Source organism: Schistocerca gregaria, chromosome 9 (genome assembly GCF_023897955.1).
Source record: "Schistocerca gregaria isolate iqSchGreg1 chromosome 9, iqSchGreg1.2, whole genome shotgun sequence".
In the NCBI taxonomy this organism is placed as follows: Eukaryota; Metazoa; Arthropoda; class Insecta; order Orthoptera; family Acrididae; genus Schistocerca; species Schistocerca gregaria.
Window position 1 is genome coordinate 78,149,989 of NC_064928.1, and position 24,042 is coordinate 78,174,030.

A 24,042-nucleotide genomic window follows, 5' to 3' on the forward strand; every position below is an offset into this window, starting at 1 on the left:
TCTGTTGTCAGCCTTGCCTTGGGTAACCGGCACAGGTGAGAGAGGCATTGGCATCGTGTGGGGAACAGCGATGGCCATCAAGTCAAGAGAGGGAGAGAGGGAGAATGTTTATCAACAAGCGGGTGGCTGCCTGCACAGTGGGCGTGGTCATATCAAGCATGTGACGGTCATTAGAAACACTGTTTGAAACACATGGCCCTGAACGTGGCGAGCGCATTGGGGGTGCGGTGTCTACCAGACATGGATCATCACATGCAATTAATGGTTTTGGACTAACCTGCTGAGTGTCCAAGCTGGTGTCCACTGGAGAAACAAGGTTAGGCAGTGGCACTGTGAACTGCTGTTTCAGCAGCGAGGTACGACTCGCAACGAGCTCTTTGTAAGTGTGTGATATTTGTTGTTTCAGCTCATTGTTTTCCCAGTGGAGTTGTGCTGCCAAGTCTTATTCCGACAGTACGTTAGTGATGCAGGTAACAATGTCACCCATGAGGGCAGAGCACTTGTGTAATAACTCACATGTCGCGAGAGAAACAGAACGTGGAACATAAATACGGGAGCACAGTATCTGAATGTTAGTGGGATGCTGTAACACTGAGCCCTGAACCACATTCAGAGAGAGTTTGTAATGGGACAAAACATCCATACCGAGAATTGGTTCATTGATGTCTACAATGAAGAAAGTCCATGGGAAACTCACAGAAGGAGATAGGTGTACCGTAACTTTGACAGAGCCTGAGGTTTGTAACGCTGATGCGTTGACAGCTCGCAGAAGTGACTTTGTCGGTGAAATTATGGGGGAGCCATCGATGTAGGTATGACAGACATGTCGGCGCCAGGGTCAACTAGGAAAATGAGGTGTGACACATAAACGACCGCTTGGCCGGGCAGACGAATCATGAATATTTTGCTTGACACAGGCGTATGTTTTCTGTAATAGTTATCGCTGTGTCATTACCAGGTTGCTCTATTGTCCAGCTACCATTTTCGGTAGTACTTTTACAAAACGCTGTGGACATTGTTCTGCTCTGATTTACAAACTTATTTCGTAAGTTAAATTCCCCTTATGTTCTTCGCTCTGGCAATATCTCACGTTTATGTTTTGGTTCTGTACTCTCGTCTAGTAGCACACTGATTACCTCTTCTGCACAATATTGTTCCTAAATTTTAAGCCTAATTATAGTCATATTTATTGACTACATTTTGCGCTTGGCGCTTTCATTAGATTCACGCTTTTTTCGCAGGAGCAAATGTCAGAGCTCATTTTTGGTGAGCAGTGATAAAGTGCTATTATATTGGCCGGAATTTCAAAACTGGAGGATGGTAGCTTAGTGAAGTTAAGCCAGCCATCGTCTTACATATTCAGCTCCTGTAGTAGGTTATTCAGTTCAGTTCTCGAACGCCAGTGACAGCTGCATATTTCTCTCCGTTTGCTAACACTGGAAATATCGTCCTCGTCATAGACATAATATAGAAGACGATGTGAACACTCTACGAAAAATAGCGCCTTATAAACGATGCTAATACACCACGGAATATTTTTTTTCTGCCATTGTAGACAGAACTCTTGTTTGCAATGGTAGTGACCGTGTGTACCGTGAGTCGCTAAAATGTGCAGAGTATTGTTGACGGTTGGTTAAAATAGATTCGTTTTGTTGTGGAGACACACTCATCCGTCGCTTATCCCGAGCGCTAGAGTCTTTGTTGGCAAAGCCAAAGTTGTGAATGCCAAATAAAAGCTGCTGTAGCACTTTGGCCTGTAGCCTAATATTTAAGTTCGTACCAAATTTAATCAGTTGATTTCAGCGGTTACACCGTACTCATTTTAGGGCTCGTGTGTACATCGTTACTATTAATGTTACCCGAATCAGTAGAAGAATTTACGAATGTATTTGTGTGTCTAAAAGACTGACAGAACACAAAAGTACCTACGTAGCCCCAATGATACAGTGGAAGTTATTTTGTTAGTATAATTGCATTACCTTATGCTATACGGGATATAGTTTAGGGGCATCACAGTTCAGACTGAAAAATGTATTTTACAGTCAAAGGCAAACAACTTGTGAACCGCTTGGCGCTTCGATAGATACATTTGCACGACCCCAAGATCGACTCCGTTGAATCGAATCGAAGTTTAGCAACTTCTCGAAGATGAGAAACGAACTTTGCCGACAACTGCCGAAATTGGTGACGAAGAACCTAGGTCACTGTTGTTTGTGTGCGACGTAAGCGTGATTCTTGAAGTGTCAGTGATCAATTGAAGTTGTAAGGGGGATCAACATTGCAAGTGGCATACCGGTAACAGGTTTCACGTCTGCGTTTTATACAGCCAGTTACATTATGAATGTTGTAGGTGACATCTTGAGGCATTCAGAACTCAAACTTTTTTTAGTGGGGTTTGAAGAAACAGCCTGCTTTCCTTCGCCAAAGTGCTTCTTAAATCACAGTGTTGATATGAAGCACCTACATAACAAAGGTGGAATATGTTTTATCTTGCTTCATCTTGCCTTTCACAGGCGTCTCCTTTGGGTAACATGAAAACGATGTGTTAAAAACACCGCCCGAGAGTGACATTGTGCGGTTGGCAGCAGTAAGCCGAAATGAAAGAAGGCGGAGTTTCGTGCGCTGTGGGAAGTACAGATTTCTTCAGCGACGAGAGTTGGAATATTCAATGCGTAGTGTTATAAGTTCAGAGTTGTCTTGCTTGTGAAACTGTATCTGTCTCTTTGCAAGCATGTAAACAAGCCTACGGTAAGTGAAACAGTGCTAACAAAAAGCTTTTATGGTATTGCCTGAGTAATAAGTTGCGTTATTTCATTGTACCGGTATTCCATTGATGTTCATGCTATCTGGTGAAATTAAGTAAATTTAACATCCATCGAACTGCGTCGAAACAATAACACATTTGTTATCCCGCTTCAGACTAAAGAAATGTCATTTGTTTTAAACGACTACAGTGTGATCTTCATTAATACTGATGGCAATATAACATTTGGCCTTGTCTCCCACTGTCACCCTTATCTTATTTCAAAGTTAAGTAGCTAATGCTGATCACAGCTTTTTACATTCATACAGCATGAATTTTATGACAGTTGTTTTAATTTTGTGTTTGTATTCATGGTCATAAAAGCATTGCAATGTTTTGTATGATGTAAGTAGCACTAGTAGTAGCGTTATTGTGTGTCAAGTAATCTTGTTTCAGATCTGTTCTGTTGCCCACTATCGATTTTTTTTCAATTGTTGTATGAATGTTATCTAAACTGTCAAAATTATATTAAGTTTCTAGAGCACCGATCTTAATACTTTGTGTGCAGGAGCCTCACTAGTGAAAGATGACGATGTTGCAGTGGCATTTAAAAAAGATGTGTCGCCAGGTTTGAAGGGTGATTATAGTGAAACTCCAAAACTGGACAATATAATATAATATAATATAAAAGTTCGCAGGGTGCTCTTTTTGTAAGTTTTATGATTTATCTTACAATATTTGCTTGAAATTCCACACAGAATCGTTAAGTTTTGCCTATACCAAATGTCTACAATGGTAAAGCAGTTTTTTCTCTTCAGATAGTGGATATAGTAAGCTCATATTTTGTGATCTTGGTTTCTGCTAACATGTTTATAAAGACTGCAAGCTTGATCGATATAAGGGATGTTTTTTTTTCCATAAAGGTGCAAAATTTCTCACACAACTCGATACTTGAGAGAATCGTGTTCTAAGCTCATAAAATTTGATGGGCATAAATATTAGTACATGCACAGACAAAGTGTGCCTTTGATGAAAGATGAACCATGGAAGTCCTGCATTTATTTTATTTTCGTGGAAAATCATTACACAAAAAGAGAGTTATAAACTGTCAGAAAATTTAAGGAGACTGTGTCTTAAGCATAAGATGATTGTCATCGTATTTATTCTCGGTAGCTATCACATTATCTAGGTGTAATACTCATTCAGCCACAAAAATACTTTGGGAAATAAAATATTGTATTGTATGTCATTACAAGGTTTCACCAAGATGATAATCGCAATGAAATAGGCTAGATTTGTTTTGAATATATTGTGGGAGTGAACAGTGATCAGTGTGTTGCAAATATTTACTATAAAAAAGTCTTGCTCTAAATTTATCTATTACGGTGACTGGTTTCGAACACTGCTGTGGTCATCTTCAGACCTACAATTCGTATACAAAACTTTAATTAGAGTGCTACATACATTAAAGAAAATAAATAAAGTTTAAAGCTATAAAACGATGAATTGCCAATGAGTAAGAACCTCAGTCTTGTGGTAAATCGCTACTGGAGAAAACAGTGCACGTCTTACTATATATAATGGAGGCTACACCCACTTCTGACGGAATGATGTCATTACTAACCAATGGGTTATAGGTCGAATAACAATATAAAATTTCTTAGTTAAAAGACCATTGTCAAGAAAGGAAAATACACACACACTAAACATAGCTTGTTTAACAGCTATTGTCAATTAAGAAGCATTAAAAATATTTAAACATGTAGGATAAATGAACTTCGTTTTGACAGTACATGGGTTGCCCCTTGAAGGCATGTTGGTGAACCATTTGGAACTACTGGCTGCCATTGTGAATTTTTGGCATACTAACTCTGTAAGCCTTCAGTAAACACACTAACATTTATATTCAAATAAAACAGCCACAGGTCACATTCACTTTGACATTTAAACCAGTTTCACTCAGAAGATGTGAGCTTATCCAATAACTAATGCCCTGGTGGCAACATATTAGGTGTTAAAAGAAATTTTTCACATTCACACAATACCCAGTTTTCAGGTTGAAAGCCCTATTTTTCAGTGTAAGCCCTGGTCAGTTATATGGTGATACCTTGTCGAAGAGCCTGTATCCTTTCATATTACTGTTCTACTAATCTGCGTCTCAGTAACTTCCCTTCCTTGAGTGGGTCAAAGAGATGGAGGTCGGAAGGTGTGAGACCAGGGATGCATGGTGAATGAGGAAGAACTCAATACCAAAGTTTTGTCACCTCCCCTTCAGTGAGCACACTTGGGTGTGGCTTTGTGTTATTGTCAAGAAGTGTGTTGGAAGTTTTGTAACAATAAACAAAGTGTAATCAATCTTCAGTTTTACAATAGACAACAGATTTGATCGTTTGACCATGAGGGAGGACACCAGACAGAATAACTCGTTCAGTCACGGGGAACTGTAGCCATGACTTATAAACTGAGAGTACTGTTTTGAACTCCTCCTTCAAAGGAGATCCATCTCATGCCCCACATTCTTCCCAACAGTGTTCTCTGACATGCTCACATATTTTTCCATGTTGTTTCCTGTGCCTTCGTATGCAACAGGAACTTGCTGAACCTTTCCCCTCCCTCCTTCACTCCCTCCTTCCCTAACTCAACTCTCAATTTCTTTCTTTCTTTCCCATTATTGCATTGACATGACCTAATCCATTCAAAAGTGCTGACTCCTCTTTCACACACATCCACACCCATTGGCTGCAGCCCACCATTATCATCATCTTATTCATTTTTTCTTTAACCTGAAGATATAATGTACATTTTATGGAAAATGAAGATTTGTGGCACCTTGGGGATTCCATTCCGCATTTCCTTATCACAACGTGTGGCCTAAAGTAATTTGTGATTGGGATTTCCTTAACATCAGTTCATATAATTGCATTTCAGTGATTCCACTTTCATTTCAGTGAACATGAATCAGTTGTTATATTTTACTATGACAGGATCAACCATACTGGAGCTATTGCCCACATACCTCATGGGAGAGGATCTGCTTATAGTGTACCGATGTAATAAGAGGAAACATCAGTATCAATGAAAATGTGTGTCGGACCTGGAGAAGTGCTCAGGAAGCCTAATGTTGGGCATCTGCTCATGATTAGAAATAGTTCTCAGGAATGTTGTCTGGAAGAAATGTTTGTTGTGACCTATTTATTTTATTTTATGCTGTTGCTCATGTTTTACCCAGCAGAATGAACTGGTCGCCTGGCCATCGTGACAGCACCATCATGTTTACACATGAGAAGTAGGTAGGGGAAATAGTTATGTCGTACACACCAGAACTTGTATAATGCTATGAGCAATCACATGCTACATATGTGTACAGTGTACAGGCAACTGAATGAAAATGCCCATGTAAGACATTTCCAGGGGCAGATGTGGACTCTGACCACAATCTATTGGTTATGACCTGTAGATTAAAATTGAAGAAACTGCAAAAATGTGGGAAATTAAGGAGATGGGACCTGGATAAACTGAAAGAACCAGAGGTTGTACAGAGTTTCAGGGAGAGCATAAGGGGACAATTGACAGGAATAGGGGAAAGAAATACAGTAGAAGAAGAATGGGTAGCTCTGAGGGATGAAGTAGTGAAGGCAGCAGAGGATAAAGTAGGTACAAAGACGAGGGCTGCTAGAAATCGTTGGGTAACAGAAGAAATATTGAATTTAATTGATGAAAGGAGAAAATATAAAAATGCCGTAAATGAAGCAGGCAAAAAGGAATACAAACGTCTCAAAAATGAGATCGACAGGAAGTGCAAAATGGCTAAACAGGGATGGCTAGAGGACAAATGTAAGGATGTAGAAGCTTATCTCACTAGGGGTAAGATAGATACTGCCTACAGGAAAATTAAAGAGACCTTTGGAGAGAAGAGAACAATGTGTATGAATATCAAGAGCTCAGATGGCAGCCCAGTTCTAAGCAAAGAAGGGAAGGCAGAAAGGTGGAAGGAGTATATAGAAGGTTTATACAAGGGCGATGTACTTGAGGACAATATTATGGAAATGGAAGAGGATGTAGATGAAGACGAAATGGGAGATACGATACTGTGTGAAGAGTTTGACAGAGCACTGAAAGACCTGAGTCGAAACAAGGCCCCCGGAGTAGACAACATTCCATTAGAACTACTGACGGCCTTGGGAGAACCAGTCCTGACAAAACTCTACCAGCTGGTGAGCAAGATGTATGAGACAGGCGAAATACCCTCAGACTTCAAGAAGAATATAATAATTCCAATCCCAAAGAAAGCAGGTGCTGACAGATGTGAAAATTACCGAACTATCAGTTTAATAAGCCACGGCTGCAAAATACTAACGCGAATTCTTTACAGACGAATGGAAAAACTGGTAGATGCAGACCTCGGGGAGGATCAGTTTGGATTCCGTCGAAATGTTGGAACACGTGAGGCAATACTGACCTTACGACTTACCTTAGAAGAAAGATTAAGAAAATGCAAACCTACGTTTCTAGCATTTGTAGACTTAGAGAAAGCTTTTGACAATGTTAACTGGAATACTCTTTTTCAAATTCTAAAGGTGGCAGGGGTAAAATACAGGGAGCGAAAGGCTATTTATAATTTGTACAGAAACCAGATGGCAGTCATAAGAGTCGAGGGGCATGAAAGGGAAGCAGTGGTTGGGAAAGGAGTGAGACAGGGTTGTAGCCTCTCCCCGGTGTTATTCAATCTGTATATTGAGCAAGCAGTAAAGGAAACAAAAGAAAAATTTGGAGTAGGTATTAAAATTCATGGAGACGAAGTAAAAACTTTGAGGTTCGCCGATGACATTGTAATTCTGTCAGAGACGGCAAAGGACTTGGAAGAGCAGTTGAACGGAATGGACAGTGTCTTGAAAGGAGGATATAAGATGAACATTAACAAAAGCAAAACGAGGATAATGGAATGTAGTCAAAATTAAATCGGGTGATGCTGAGGGAATTAGATTAGGAAATGAGACACTTAAAGTAGTAAAGGAGTTTTGCTATTTAGGAAGTAAAATAACTGATGATGGTCAAAGTAGAGAGGATATAAAATGTAGACTGGCAATGGCAAGGAAAATGTTTTTGAAGAAGAGAAATTTGTTAACATCGAATATAGATTTATGTATCAGGAAGTCGTTTCTGAAAGTATTTGTTTGGAGTGTAGCCATGTATGGAAGTGAAACATGGACGATACATAGTTTGGACAAGAAGAGAATAGAAGCTTTCGAAATGTGGTGCTACAGAAGAATACTGAAGATAAGGTGGATAGATCACGTAACTAATGAGGAGGTATTGAATAGGATTGGGGAGAAGAGAAGTTTGTGGCACAACTTGAAAAGAAGAAGGGATAGGTTGGTAGGACATGTTTTGAGGCATCAAGGGATCACAAATTTAGCATTGGAGGGCAGCGTGGAGGGTAAAAATCGTAGAGGGAGACCGAGAGATGAGTACACTAAGCAGATTCAGAAGGATGTAGGTTGCAGTAGGTACTGGGAGATGAAGAAGCTTGCACAGGATAGAGTAGCATGGAGAGCTGCATCAAACCAGTCTCAGGACTGAAGACCACAACAACAATAGACCAAGAACAGAAACAATATGTGCAGTACATCTCACTTGGTTGCTCACGACACTTTGGTTTCAGTATCCATAAAGCTACCTTTCCTAACAATACTGCTATTTTCCGCAGCTGTAATTTCGATTGTCTACTGTTTCAGTTCTGATGAAAACGCTGACTGATGTTCTTATATTTTCAGTTTCCTTGTCCATTAAAGCATCTCTCCTCCAGTAGCCATCACATACTTTTTCTGCACAATTTGCAACTTTCTTGTTTTCTAATGCAACAATAGTTCAGAGTGTTTAAAAAGGGACTTTACAACTTTGAAAATTCATATAAATTAATTGACAGTATTGTAGTGTCAATTTGTAGGGAAATACATCAAGTTTTGTCTCATGTAGTCTCATCCGGATGTCCAAGCACATCTGATGGTGTTGTTGAGTGAGTGAGACAGCTATTCATCAATAGGCTTATGAAATTGCCCCGGCGTGCATCTCACTAACTGCAAATCCCATGTATGGCTATTTGGTGTGTGGTGAGAAACAGTTTGCATTTGTAACCCAACAGGTTGACTATCGTACAAGCAATAAATGACCACTGATAAAATTGCTCGCAAGAACTTTTGTGCAGATAGGCCCTATGTTAAATGGATTACATGAGGATAAACATTTCTTGAACAAAATAATCTTCTGATGAGTCAACTTTTCACTTAAGTGGCAAGGTTGATACATAATTATAGGATTTGGGACATTGGAAATCCACATCAAACATTGAAACATGTTCATGATAGCCGTAAACTGAAAGTTTTTTTGTGCATTCAGGAAGAACAAAGTGTATGGCTCCTTTTTTTTCTGTGAGAGAACTATCAATGGGATAGTGCACCTGGATATGTTAAACAATTTTTAATACTACAGACTGATGAATATGGCTGAGAACGAAATGTTTACTTCCTGCTGGATGATGTCCCACCCCACGACTGTCGGACATCAGGGATTTTTCTCAGTGATCGCTTTCCAGGTCAATGGATTAGATTTTTTTATATATGAACAACCCATGATGTGTTTCTCTACAAAAAAACACTAAACCCAGTTGTATATCTTCTTTCAATAAATTTTTATGGATTTTTAAAGTTTTACCAAGTCCTGTTTGGAACACCCTGTATATCCTAATATTAATGTTGCCATAGAAAACTGATTGCATGCTATAGTGGATAACATTTTTGACCAGTAATGCTGGGGTTCTGGTGTAGGTTCCTAGTGGCCACATAGATTTTTTCCCTGGTAAATAAAATAAAAAAATATAAAAAATTGGATGGAGGTTCTGTGTCTTGTGCCCACTGACAAGTTGCTTGATCATTATAAAAGTGGGGAAATTGTTGTGCAAGTGGCAGAGGTAGTGTTCCATACATAGAAGGGTTTTCACTAGGCTAGCTGACATGCAATTTACCAGCATTAAAAGTATCAGCAATTATTTTTTGGCTTATAGAAAGATGCTTGATGATGTCTTAAGGCTACAGATCTTACTCTTTGCAAGATTCCATACCATTTTTATAAGATTTAGGTGTAAATGGTATGTTGGCCGCAGGAAGGCTCTCCAGATTTTGCCAGTGGAATAAAATGGAGGGTTTGGTGTTTAATTAATGCCAGAAATTTGGCTTTCCTTTTCTCAAGCATTTTTAATTTTTTTCTGTCGATTTCTACGTGATAGTCCAAAGTTTGCATTCACAACAATGAAATGTTGTTTGGCACTGTTGTTTGACAGTACTTTTCCCGGAGTATTACTTTGCAACATGTAGTATTCACACCATGGTGTGTAGGAATCTGTGATGTGTCCAAATAAACTACTGGACACTTTCATTGTAATGTGTCTATTTTCGTAAAAAGTATAGTTTAGTATGCTTTTTTCTAAGTATAGTGTAGTCTCTTGTCTGCTTTTAATGACTCAGTCATTCTGTACTTTGGTCCCTTACAAAATAAAATAGTCCCATAGATGGAGAAATCTCTATCAGAGTTTTCTTGCTAGCACGTAATTCCATTTCTGTTCAATAATAGCTGTGAACATCTTCCAGAGGTGGCATTTTCTTGCATTGTTCATAACACCACTGAAATTGCCATCAGGCAACACATTTTTCATTTTTAACAGTGAAATATTTGTGTTCCTTTTACTTACCTGGTTTGCTGCAGATGTTTGAATCCTGTACCACTTGACATTGTGTCCATCCTTCTGTGCTTTGCATACCATTGTGTTACTTAAGTTACTTAGCTTTCGCTTGCCCAACTTCCCTACAGATTCTGTTGCTTTCTCTGTCAGCACTGTTGTCCCTTTCTCAATCTTATTGTCAATAGAATTAATGATGTTGGCTGCAAGCTGTCACTCGCATTTGTGTATAAGAAGCTATTATTTAATATGATGTTACATAACGGCCGTAAAGTGGTGACCCCAGATTCAGAACAATGCGAGGTGATGCCAATGCATACAACAGATGACAGAAGCCTTACAAGACACTTAGCGCAACTACAGAGTACGCTGCACAGGCAGATACAAGACTTATAGAATGAAATAGTGTGGCATGGAAATGTTTCACTGAAACAGACACTGACGAAACTATGAAAACAGTGATTCATCTGGTGGCCGTATAAAGATGCGCATGCCTCAGTTTCTGCCTGATAAATCGGAACTCCGGTTTTTTATGTTAGAGTTGGCATTTATTCATACTAAAATTAAAAAAAGATTTAAAAACTATCAAGGAAAGTTCATAATAGCAGTCAACAATATGGACACCATAGCACCGGCATTAGTAGAAGAGCAAATTAAGCATGCACCAACAACACAGCAATATGCAAATCTGAAGAAGATTTTGATAAGCAGACTTAGTCAACCGTTAGATAAATAGATACACCACGTGTAAAACAGCAAGTGACAAGGTGACAGATCCCTTCAGAATTTTGTCGGCAGTTACGGGAGATAGTGATGGAGGCAGAAAGTTTGGATGCTATCCTTCGGTACATTTGCACATCACTGCTTCCCAAGGCGGCAAGAGCAGCGATAACTAAAAGTGTGGATGTGACATGACCACTGTTCTTCAACTGGCTGATAGGGTTTATGCAACAACGGCGACAGCAAGTGCTCTGTGCATCACAGAAGCGGTAGCGAAATCTGAAGAGGATCAGGAGGTGGCAGTTCTCAAGGGTCAACAGGCACACACAACTGTAAAATTTTTAGAAATTAAAGGAATAACTAGACAGGCTGCAGAGACAAATTGAGGCCAGGAAGACCACTGGATTGGAGGATCCTGCAGCACATGCTGCCAAGTGTATTCTACTATCCAGTTACACCCGCCCTGTCATGTCAATAACATGGGGAGTGTAAGAACAAACACTTCCTTTCTGCCTTTATTATGAAAACTTCATATAAGAGATGAGAAGACTTTGTTCTTATCTTCTAGACACTGGGTCTGATGTAAGCACATTACCTGTAGAGAGAGATGTCAGTCAAAGACAGTTAATTAGTTCGCCTCATGGCAGCAAATAAAACAGCTGATAACAATATGGCAGCTGCATCGAGAATGTGAATTTCAGTTTTCGTAATACTTCTCATTGGACATTTTGTAATGGCAGATTTTCTGTGCACATACAGTATCACCAATGACATTCTGTGGGCTCGACCCAAAATGGTAACAACTTCTAGAAAATTTCAGAGAAAGAGGAGGCAGTTCAGCACAAATGCTGACCACAATGGCACATAATATGGTACATCACATAAACACAGTGCCGGGCCTTCCAGTCAATTTTAGCCTGAGAAGATTGGAACCAGGCAGGTTCGCAGGTGCAAAGGCAGATTTTTATTATATGTTAGAAAAAGGTGTAAGGCGAAGGTCTGACAGTGCACGGTCCACACCTTTACATCTCTCCCCAGGGGCTTGCCACTCACTGGCTGGTTCGTGCTTGGTTACCACTGGGCCCCAGCCATTGCAGCATTTTTTTCCCTTCCATGCTGCATGTCTATCCTCTTGCTATTCTTTTCCCCCTCCCTCGGGGAACACATCTGGGATATTATTGGGAATGTTCTGCGTTTTGTCTCTGACGTACGGACAGACTTACCTTTGTTCTTTGCTCCCTTTTCCTTTCCTTGTTTCTCTTCTCCTTTAGTTCCTCTGCTTCGGCATTTGAGAATCCTCTTCTTTTCTTCTTCCTCCTTTTGCACTCCCGAAGGCTGGCCCACGCGTCTGATGCGTAACAGATGACTGGGTAACGCGTAATTCCCAGCCCCGGGTTGACAGGTAGGGCTCGGATGTATCCCTTGGCACAGGCCAGGCCCAGGGAGGGGTGATTGCTTGAACTGTAATCTTCCCAAATTGCTGATTGGTCCCTCTGTCAGGTGTTTGGGAGGTGTGAACGATCATGTAAGGCGGGTGCGCCCCCTTGTGAAGGGAGCCCCAATTGGATGGACCGCGCCATCGGAGATGCTGGTAATCGTAGGGGATTTCCTTGCGATGAGTCAATCGTCTTCCCAATCGACGTCTACAAAATGTGAACGTAATTAGGCTAAAGACCCTTCCCGCTGCACCACAGTTCCTTGTGGTCTCGCGTACCGAAAAAGGTAAGTCATTTGCCACGGTAAATCCATTTATTATTCAGAAAAGTGTTGATTCAATTGCTCGCCCTGTGAAATTCTGGTCTCGTTTATGGAATGGAACTTTGCTTTTGGAGACTGCTTCTGATTCTGAAGCACAACTGCTTGCTGCCTCACTTCTCCACGGCTACCCTGTTTGTGTTGAGGCTCATAGAATTTCCAATTCTTCTCGTGGTGTAATTTACACCAGACTGCTCGACGTTCTAACAGAGGCCGAAATACAGTCTTACCTCTCTGATCGAGGGGCCGTTGCCATGCATCGTGTAAAGAAAAAGGAAGATACCTCTTTAGTGCCCACCCGCACTATCTTTCTCACCTTTGATAGAGTGGTGCTTCCGTCCAAGATCAAAGCAGGCTATGAAATTGTCACAGTCCAGCCGTACATTCCAAACCTGATGTACTGCTACCAGTGTCATCATTTCAGCCTCACTAGAACATCTTGTCGACACTCAACCAAATGTGTAACCTGTGGTAGGGATGCATACTAGGGCAATTGTCCACCTCCTTCTCACCATTGTATCAACTGTGATGGCGGCCTGTTTATCTTGATGAGCGGGCTGTCTAAGAGATTTGGGTAAAGGAAAAATTGCCTCACCCAGTGATTCGCAAGTTACTGGCTAGTCGCAAGCCCCGCATTCTCCCGTCTGGCACCTATAATTCTGTCCTTGTTACCCTTCACTCCAAGAAGGATGTGGCCACGCAGGTGTGCGATATCAAATTCAGGTCTGATGATGTGAAATCGCCCAGTGTCGAGGTAGCATCGCCATCCCCCTGTGCCGCTGTGCAACAAACCGTCAAACTCTCGCCTCGAGGAGCAAAGCCACCAGCTACACAACCAGTAGGCTGGAAAGGGCAGGAGGAGTACTCCAATGAAGACTTCCTCCATACCTCCAGCCAAACAACGTGTGAGTCTTCCTCCAACCAGAAATACTCAAAGAAGTCCCAGTCCCACAAAAGGCAAACATGCTTATCCTTCGCCAACTTGAAGACCCCGTGGTATTTAGCCCGGCCAGCATCTGTCTCGCTGGTGCGCACCACCGACCATTTTTCAACATTGGACTTCACGGACCGACCGCACGAGCAAGCCGATGCAACTCTACACCGGCTGTCGCTCGGCAGATGCCGAGCTGACACCCCTACCCTCTTCCTTCTCGTGACTGCCCTCTAATGGAACGTTAGCGGCCTTAGTCCCACATGGAGGATTTACAGCTGCTTTTAGCACCTTCTTAACCAACAACTTCTTCTGCCTTAACACTGGAGCACCCACTTTCCTTTCAGACTCCTTGCACACCTATTCCCATTTGGATACATTCTTTTGCACTGCCCAGCTTGTCCATTGTCTTGAATGGTCCGTTCTTTCTGACACCTACTTGAGCGACCATTTCCCGTAAGCTCTCCGGTTGCTGACTCCTACACCATCTGCATGCGCACCAAAATGGCAGCTTACTAAGGCTGACTGGCAGCTTTAATCCTACCTGCAACCTTTGAACGACAAGATTTCCCAAGTTGTGATGACCAGGTGGAATTGTAGCAGTTCAGCTTGCTTTTATTTTCTTCGTTAGTCAATTGTCCTCGGTGTTGACGTACTGCGTTGCTACACTGGCTGAAAAATGGGGGTCATAATTTCTACACTGACTACAGTAAATAATGTAGCCGACAGGTGCACATTCTGCTACAATAGTTTCCCATTGACCATGTACAAGCAGTAAAAGCCTAACCATAAAGTTCACAGTTCTTGAAGAATAGAAAGGTACGTAAGGTGCAGACATTGTCATTGTTTTTACACGTGGCCTAATTGCTTAACACTTATTCCACAGTTAATTTGAAGCATCGTTGATGCTGTAATCACCACAGGTTTTTGATGTTGTAATCACCACAGGTTTCTCGTCTGAAACTCAGCCATGGAATGACTGTCTCGTGACCAAAATTGGGCCCTTATATATCCTCACAATAATAGGTGCTAAAACTTCACATAGTTTGTTGTTTAATTTACAAAAATGACAATTAAAGCTTAACTCATTATATTAACTGAATACAACAAAAAATTGTGTCTTTTCAACAGTTTCGTCTACTGCAAGAGTTAGCTCAATTTTTTGTTTAAATTGTGAAATCAACAAATATAGTTATGCAAACAATACTTTTCACAAAACAGTTAGTTACTTCGGAATTGATTAAGGGCTGGCTTTGCCAACATCTTTTCAAAGAGAGCCAAATAAATACTTTAAGAATACTATTAGTTGTTCGTCCAAATGTTTGTAACTAGTACAGAATTTATATTTCTTTATATGTAAACAGTAGAATTCAAGTTACAAAACAGTTACTGATTTCACCCTATAATAAAAGATACTAACTAGCAATAGTTGAAATAAATTAGAAAATCAATTATACACATAAAACGAGGCACAAAATTAGATCTGGTGTTATTTACTTTAAAACTGAGGACTGATTTTTCTCTTGTGTAAATGCAGATTATACTTGCGTATGCTAATGGTAAACAGTTAAAATTAACAAAATGAATTTAAGCAGGCAGATGGCAAAACAAGAAGAGAAGAAAAAATACCCCAGCTTGCTTCGTCACAGACTATATCTCCAATGTTATCCTTTCTCCTGCAGAACGTTCCATTTCTCGCACTTCGTCTTTACCACATCGTGTCCCAGTCCCTTGGTGAACTGAGGCATGCCGCGATACAATTCGCGCAAGGAGATGTGCTCTCCGTAGATTTAACTGTCATCCTGTGATGGCAAATTGCATTAATTGTAAACAGATGTGCAAAAAGTTGTCGCGTTCTTCGGGATAGCAAAAGAGCTAGCCAGATTTCATCCACTAGTTCTTTTAACAGTTCCATCCCTGCCTCTGTCACGTGGGCCAACCTCAGACGCCTCTCTGGGACCAATATTCATTCCCCATTTCTGGGCTCACAGTTGCAGACAATGTTATTGTGGCCCTGGTGCTATCTCCAACACCTTGTGCTGCCATTTTGCGGATGTTTCGAGTTATTTCCACTGTGAGCCCACCTTCCTCCATCGGAAACGAGTGGAGGAGGCTCAGGCGTTTCCCTTCTCTTCTCCGAACTGTGAGTGTCGCCTTTACTATGAGGGAGCTCGATCATGTTCTCAGTTCATCCTTATCCTCCGCCCCAGGGCCGCACGCCATCCACATTCAGATGGTGCAGCATCCTTTCTCTTGCAGGCAGGCACTTTCTGCTAAACTTGTACTACCGCATCTGGGCAGAGAGCACATTTCCCAGATACTGGCATGAAGCCACAGTCATACCCATCCGTAAGCCCAGGAAGGACAAAAATCTTTCTTCTGTCTACTGCCCCATCTTTCTTATCAGCTGCATTTGCAAGGTGATGGAACGTATGATTCGTGCCCGGCTAGTAGGGTGGCTAGAGTCTTGCAATTTACTGACAAATGCACACTGTGGGTTTTGAGCATGGTGTTCTCCAGTTGACCATCTTGTTACTTTGTCCACCAGTGTCATCAATGACTTTCTGCGGAAATCCTGGACTGTGGCCATGTTTTTTATTTGGAGAAGTCGTACGACACCTGCTGGTATCCTCCGTACTTTTTATACATGGTGCTTCTGCGGCCGCGTGCTTGGTTTCCTTCAGGTATTTTTACAAGATTGAGTTTTTAAGGTTCGTGTGGATTCTGCCTTGTCAGACACCTTTATCCAGGAAAATGGTGTTCCTCAGGGTTCTGTCCTGATGTCGTCTTCTTTGCTATTGTTACTAATCCTATCATATCCTGTCTCCCACAGGGCATCTCTGGCTACCTTTTGGTTAACGATTTTACCATCTATTGCAGTTGTTGACAGACCTGTCTCATTGGACGGTGTCTTCTTTACACCCGGAGCATCGCCAACGGCTTTCGTTTTTCCACTAACAAAACTGTCTGTATGAATTTCTTGCGATGCAAGTGGTTTCTCCCACCATCTTTACATTTTAGGCCACTTGCCCTTCTGTTCCTTGAAACTATGAAATTCCTGGGCCCTCATGCTTGATAGGAAACTTTCTTGGTTCTCCCATGTATCTTACTTGGCAGCCCTCTGTATGCGGTTCCTTGAGGTCTTACATTTCCTCAATGATACTTCCTGGGGTGCCGATCGAACCACCCTCTTCCGTTTGCACCGGTCCTTTGTGCTTTCGAAACTCAACTATGGGTGCTTCGTTTATGCGTCTGCATGCCCATCCCTGTCTCAACACTATTCACCATTGTGGCATCTGTTTGTCCACGGGCGCCTTTTATACCAGCGTGGTTGAGAGTCTGTATGCTGAACTACCACTGTCCTACTGCCGTGACTTTCTCCTCAGCAGGTATGCATGCTGTTTGTCTGCCAAGCATGGCCACCCATGCTATGTCTCCTTCCTTGGTGATACCTTTGATTGTCAGTATGAGGCTCATCCTTCTCTGTTACCTCCTGGAGTAACTTTTGGCACTTGCTGCGGCATCTTAACTTCGCACTACCTGCACCTTTCCTGATGGGTGTGAACCCTTTACCAGCTTGGCTTTGTGAAGCGACCCATATTAACGTTGGCCTCCATTTGCTACCTAAGGACACTACTCCAGCCTTGGTCTATTGCCTTCAGTTTCATGATGTTTGCTTGGAACTTCGTGATAGTACCTTTCTACACACTGATTGGCTCTGACCGACCTTGGGGTATATCATCATTGGCACCCATGTCTATCGGTATCAGCTTCCGGCACACTGCTCAGTATTTACAGCCAAGCTCTTCGCTTTGTATCAGGCCATGTGTCACATCTGGTGACACAGACACTTAAATTGTGTCCTCAGCTGAGACTCACTCAGTGCCCTTGAAAGTCTATGTGCGCTACACACCGCCCGTCCCTTAGTGCAGCAGGTCCAGGAATACTGTCAACTGCTCAGTCTTGGTGGAGCCAGTGTGATGTTTCTGTTGGTTCCTGGTCATGTCAGTCTGCCAGGAAACAAGGCTGCTGCCAAAGCTGCGGTTCTCATACCTCATCCCACGAGTGCCTATATTCCCTCCGATGATTTCTGTGTTTCCATCTGTCAGGAGGAGGTGTCGCTGTGGCGTCACCAATGGTCCTCCATTCATGGGAATAAGCTCTGGCTCATTAAGCCTCTCGCAGCAGCTTGGACAACCTCCTTTCGGCCCTCCCACCAGGAGGAGGTTATTTTAACTTGGTTGTATATTGGGCACTGCCTTTTTAACCATTGTCATTTGCTAGGTGGCGCCACCCCATCACTTTGTACACATTGCACTCAAGTTTTAACTGTCCACCACTTCCTGATGGAACCTCCATTTTTTTTATGTTCCCGTTTGGGTTTGCTGTCTTGAGTCATCAGCCGTTTTAGCAAATGACATGTGGGCTGTCTTACTTTTTATCCGCCAAAGCAATGTGGCGAAGGCCATTTAATTTTTAGTTTTGGACCTCCATTTATGTATGGTATCGTTTCTAGCCATTTTCCCATGTTCCTGGTTTTAGCTGTCATATTATGTCAATTGGGACTGACGTATAGTCATTTTTTAACTCCTCTCTGTGTTCGTGTTCTAAAGTTTTGACTTATGCGTGTATGACCCCAGTTGTTATTGTGCCCTAAAGCGAATCAAAACAAAGAAACCTTTTCATCTGAGAGGGAAGGGGGGGGGGGGGGGGGAATTGAAATTGGATTACACGGAATTGAATGCTCGTGCAATATCCAATGTCCAATATTAGTGGTTCTATGAATGTACTAGTGGGAGCAATTTTTTTTTTATAGTGTCGTAGGTTGTCAAAAGGCATATCATCAGGAACTGGTTGCAGACGCTGACATATTGAAGACAGCTGTCATTACATCTTTTGGCCGGTTCAAATTTTTACATATGCTGTTTGGCCTTCAAAATGCATCTCAAATATGGCATTGTTTCATTGATGAGGTGTTGCAAGGGTTAGACTTAACTTTCGTGTATCTTGACAACATATGGGCGTTTACAGCAACACATCTCCTTGAGGCACACCTTTATGCAGTTTTGATAGTCTACGTAGGTACGAGGTAATAATTAATGAATCCAGGTGCAGCTTGCGAAAAAAAACTATGTGATGTACCTGGGTCAGATAGCTGTAGCAGACGACATCTGCCTGTTGGAAGAGAAAGTGGAACTTGCACAACATTTACCTCGGTGTTGGATTTGCAGCACTTATGTAAGTTCTTGAGGGTTGTAAATTTTTACCATCAACATCTGCTGAGAGAAGCTGCTTTCCAAGCACTTCTCACAGAGGCCTTCATACAAATAAACCTTATAAGCTAGATTGAACACCCTGCATGCAGCAAACCTTTGAATACGTTAAGACAAGTCTGAAGCAAGCATTTTTACTGGCACATTTTGAAAGAGATGTGAAACTAGCTATAATAGTTGATAGAAGTCAGATAGCCATTGGAGTAGCGTTACATCGAGGGTCTGCTGGACACTGGCAACTGTTAGGGTTTTACTCACTCCGTATATAGGGCAATAAGGCCTGTTCGGCCTTATGGTGGGTGGTAGACCATTTACAGTGTTCACAGACCACAAACCACTCACCTTTACGTTCAGCATGTGTACAGATGCTTTGTCGTGTAGGCGATTCCAGACAGTTAGGGTACATAAGCCAATTCACCACCAATGTATGTCGTGGAAAAGGAGCAGAGAATATTGTGGCAGACTATTTCTTTAGGGTTGCAATCATAACCAATTCTGTGGATTATATGAAACTGACAAGAGAGCAAACAGCAGTCATACAACTTCAGCTTTTTCAGCAGAGATTGCAGGAAATACATTTGGAAGGTGAGGCTGTTACAATGTGGTGTGATATCTCACAAGAAGATGTAGACCGTTCATGCCCAAACGTTTATGGCGAGAGATATTCGAAAGTATACATAATTCGCTCAACCAGGTACACGAGCGAGTGTGAAGTTGCCGACAGAACGCTTTGTTTGGCCTAGAATTTAGAATGATTGTTGAAGTTGGACATAGTTGTAAGGTGAAATGTTGTGAAGAAATCAGTTGGACGCTGTGACGAACCATGCGTTTGTTTTGAACATGTGCACCTCGACATCGTTGGCCCTCTGCTGATGTCTGAACGTTACTGTTATCTGCTAACGGCATTTGACAGATTTATGAGGTGGGCAGAAGCTGCACCGATTCAAGACACATCAACAGAGACAATTAGTGAAAGTTTCTTGGCGACATGGCAGCAAGATTCGGATGCCTAGTACACGTCACGACTGACAAGGGTTGTTAGTTTGAATCCTCATTATTTTTTGAACTGATGATCATTTTTGGATAGCGATATCACCCTACAACAAATTATCATCTAGAAAGTAATGGAATGACTGAGCACTGGTCCAGAGTACTTAAAGCTGCATTGATATGCCATGGTGACAGTTTGTCTACAGCATTACCTCTGGTGGTAGAGGGACTGTGCACTGTTTTCAAGCCAGACCTAAAGGCATCCATGGCAGAGCTTGTGTACTCAGAAACCTTGGGCCGTCCCAGCAAGGCTGACCTACCGAATTCATTGAAGAGAGTTAAAACACAGCTGGCTAACCTCCAGCCACATCCATCAAAATGGCATGGCGACATTCCGTCATTTGTGCACTGATACTTAAGTGTTTGCAGCTGATGTTATTAACCGATGCAGTAAGAACCCCATTGCATACTGGATCTTACAAAGTATTGCTACATAATGCACACACACAATGAAGCTCCAGACTCATGGTAAACCAGTTACAGTGTCAGTCGATAGAGTGAAGTCTGCTCGTGTACTGTCGGAAGACTTAAAGCAAGAAGACATACAAGACTTCCAGTAGGATATGGCGCCACAACAGGAGCAAGCATCTTCCAAACCAGAAAATAAAGTGAATTTGCGGGAAGATACGGTGGCAGAACAACGAGGCACCCAACAAGTGATTTATATAAGGGTGGTTGAAGTGTCCGATATGGATTTCCACACATACCTGGAGCTCTACTCTACCTTGAGGAGGCTGTGTGGGAGCGTGAAGATATAAAAAATAAGTAAACAGTTACACATATTGCAGCAGTCAGCAGCAAAGATGTGAATTATTTGCATACTGTTTATTCTTTGCCTTTGTTCTAGGGAGTTAAAATGTTCCGTTTTTCATTATTCGCTTTTATGTTTTACGTGAAAGAGAAATAAAGTATGTTATTGCATGTGTGTATAAGAAGTTATTATTCAATGGGATATTACATAGCAGATGTAGCAGCATAATTACTGTGCCTTGTTGTGTGTTACAAACAATTACTCAACACGTTTACTGCATTTATAACTTTTGGGTCCAATTTAGTTTCACAGTTTTAGCTGAACATTTTATCTTATATTACTTGTGTGTTACGCATTCTAAAGGTGTGGAAGGATTTTAGTATACAATCTGTAAACAGTCGCAGAAACAATAGAGGTCATACATTAGTAGTAAAATATTTGCTTTCTCTTTGTAATACACCTCAGGAGTGGTCATAATCCTTTCACCCTTTAACAAGCTGCCTTCTTCAGTCTACCCCTTTTTCTCTATTCTTCACAACATCCAGGTAATAAAGCTTTCATATCATGTTGTATGAAGTACACAATCAAACATCTTGCAGGAGACTTTGTTAAAGATCTCTTTTTTTTATATACCTACAGAATTATTTATGACAGCTACTGTCCTTTTAATGTACACCTTGGCTTTGACTTTTTTTCTGTGGAATATGAGGTTGTGGTAGCACAAGTTAAGATATTTAAATCAGTTTCAGCTTCATTGTTCTGTAGTGTTATTCACATAGTGAAACAAATGATACATCTAGGAAATAATGGACCACTCTCCAACCCCAGGCAAGGCTCAATGAGAATGTAGTGTATTACACTAAACTGATTTGACACATGTCAAGTTACCTTGTAAAATATCAGGCCATGTGACATAAAAAAAAACAAAAAAAACAGTATTCTGGTTTTTATTCACTTTTGTGTAGAGCTATGACTGTTGTATGAGTTTTGCAGATAATAGAGACATTATTTCTTGAAACACGTTTCGTAATATGAATAGCATTAACAAAAATTGTATTAAATGCTGACTGAAATACTTTAAAAATTTTGCACAGCCCTGTAGATTCTCCTTCGTAATGCAACTTCTCCCAGCTGCAAGATAGTGCATCCATTTAATGTCATAATTGCAATGTAATGTTCACTTTATTATTTTTCCATTTTTGCGTCTTTTGATATTGGTTAGGTAGCAGTAATAATAAGTGGATGCAAATCAAAAGTATGGCTGCACTTGGTTGATAATAACGTTTAACATAGTGATGAAGTGATTTAAAAAAAATGCCATTTCCCACATTATTTTGAAAGCAGTCATTATTAAACCCATATATGTTCAAGACTGTCCAGAAGAAATGTGTGGAGAACAAATGGCTAAACTGAAGAGATTGGGAGATTTGAGATTCTTAAGATCAAGGAGAAATTCTTTATTACATTACAATGTGTTCTGTGAAATGTGAGTGGGTGAATAATTCTAATGCAAGCATTAAACCTCAACTTAATTATATGTATCTATAAAATTCATAGTGTCCTTTTTATTAATTTATTTCTATTTTCTTTTTTAACAGGTCATCAACTGTTAGTGGACAAATTTTGCCAACATTTTCAACTTGCAAGTGCATGCTATAGAAGTTACAATGCACTGCCTGCCTGAAGTTGATGTTAGTAGACCTGACACAGTGCAACTGTCAGGAAACACAACAATGAAAGCAATGAAAGCTATCTACAACTGGACAGTGTCTGGCTTTGATATTTGTCCAGAGGACACTGAAAATATTAGATCTCCTGTATTCGCTCATCCAAATTTGAGTAAATGGTGCCTGGAACTCGAAAAGGATGAAGGAAGCCCAATGCTGTGCTTCCGTCTTGTTGCTAGCAATGATTCTCTGCCTGTGAGTGCAACCCTAAAAGCTTTTGTGTTGGATAGGAATGGTGTAAGACACTATGTGTTTCCTCCTGATGTCCACTGTCTTAAAATACAGGAGAAATCTACTCTGCAGTCTGTAATTGACAAAATTGACACAAAAGAGCTGGGCGAGGATTGGAATTTTGAATGTGAAGTGTCCACTGTAGAAGTGGTAGCTGAGGACACCAGTGATGCATCAGAAGAAGAGTTGCAGTCGGCCATGGCCAAGGATCTTGGGCACTTGCTGGATTCCAAAGACCTTGCAGACATCAAGCTGAGTGCCGGAGGTGTCCACCTGGAGGCACACAGGGCGATACTGTGTGCACGCAGCCCAGTTTTCCGAGCCATGCTGAGTCACGACACGAAGGAGGCTCGGGAGGGTCTTGTGGAGATACCGGATATGGAACCGGAAGTGGTGTCAGAGTTGCTGCGCTATATGTACACTGACATAGTGCAGGTACCAAGTGACATGACAGAGCAGCTCTTGGTTGCCTCTGACAAATACGGGCTCCAAGATGCCAAGTTGAAGTACGAGCTGGAGCTAGTGAGGCAGCTTACGGTAGATACTGCTGCTACTATTGCTGTCTATGCCGTTGTTCACTCCTGCAGCTTTTTGCAGGACGTGTGTATGGCTTTCATTACACAGAATCTTCAGCAGGTGGTGGGGACCGAAGGCTGGGCAAACATCATTGACAAACACCCTAAGGCTGTTAAGATGATCAGTGAGCTGGTCACCAAAGGATCAGAAAGGTAAAACTGACTTTTCACACAACATTCAGTGAGATTTAAAATGTTAGTTAGATGCTTAAATTTTATTTGTGGTTGGCACCTGCTTGAGGGTTAATAGAGAGTACAGGATGTGCTGGAAATGGCCACTTTTCATGGCAATGCAGCACTATTTTGTGACTAGTTTTGCATTGCAGACTCTGCTGTAGGCTCTGTGGAAACACTTCCTCTCTTACTCAAACTGTTGCACACAAGTTTTCCCCAAACAGTGCTTCACATGACACTTGAAATGAACGCATGCTGTTTCACTGTGAGCACTATTCCATGTTGCATTTGACTTGTCACTAAACACTTCTTTTCCTCTCACCCACTCAAACATGATTCTGCAAAGCACTCAGGACAGAGCATGCAGGATAAGCATGTGT

At 41.5% G+C, this 24,042-nt stretch overlaps 1 protein-coding gene across 2 annotated transcripts in view; it reads left to right on the top strand.

Moving 5' to 3' along the window:
* Positions 1–2,172: 2,172 nt before the first annotated feature.
* Positions 2,173–24,042, top strand: part of LOC126291734 (uncharacterized) — a 33,742-nt gene continuing 11,872 nt past the window's right edge. Inside the window, exons 1-3 of one of the 2 annotated variants that reach the window (XM_049985405.1) lie at positions 2,173–2,302; positions 2,514–2,748; positions 22,554–23,641. In XM_049985405.1, coding sequence (XP_049841362.1) covers positions 22,623–23,641 — 1,019 coding nt within the window. In that variant the 5' untranslated portion in view covers positions 2,173–2,302; positions 2,514–2,748; positions 22,554–22,622. The remainder of the gene's footprint in view (positions 2,303–2,513; positions 2,749–22,553; positions 23,642–24,042) is intronic. The other variant, XM_049985406.1, reaches the window with a different exon arrangement.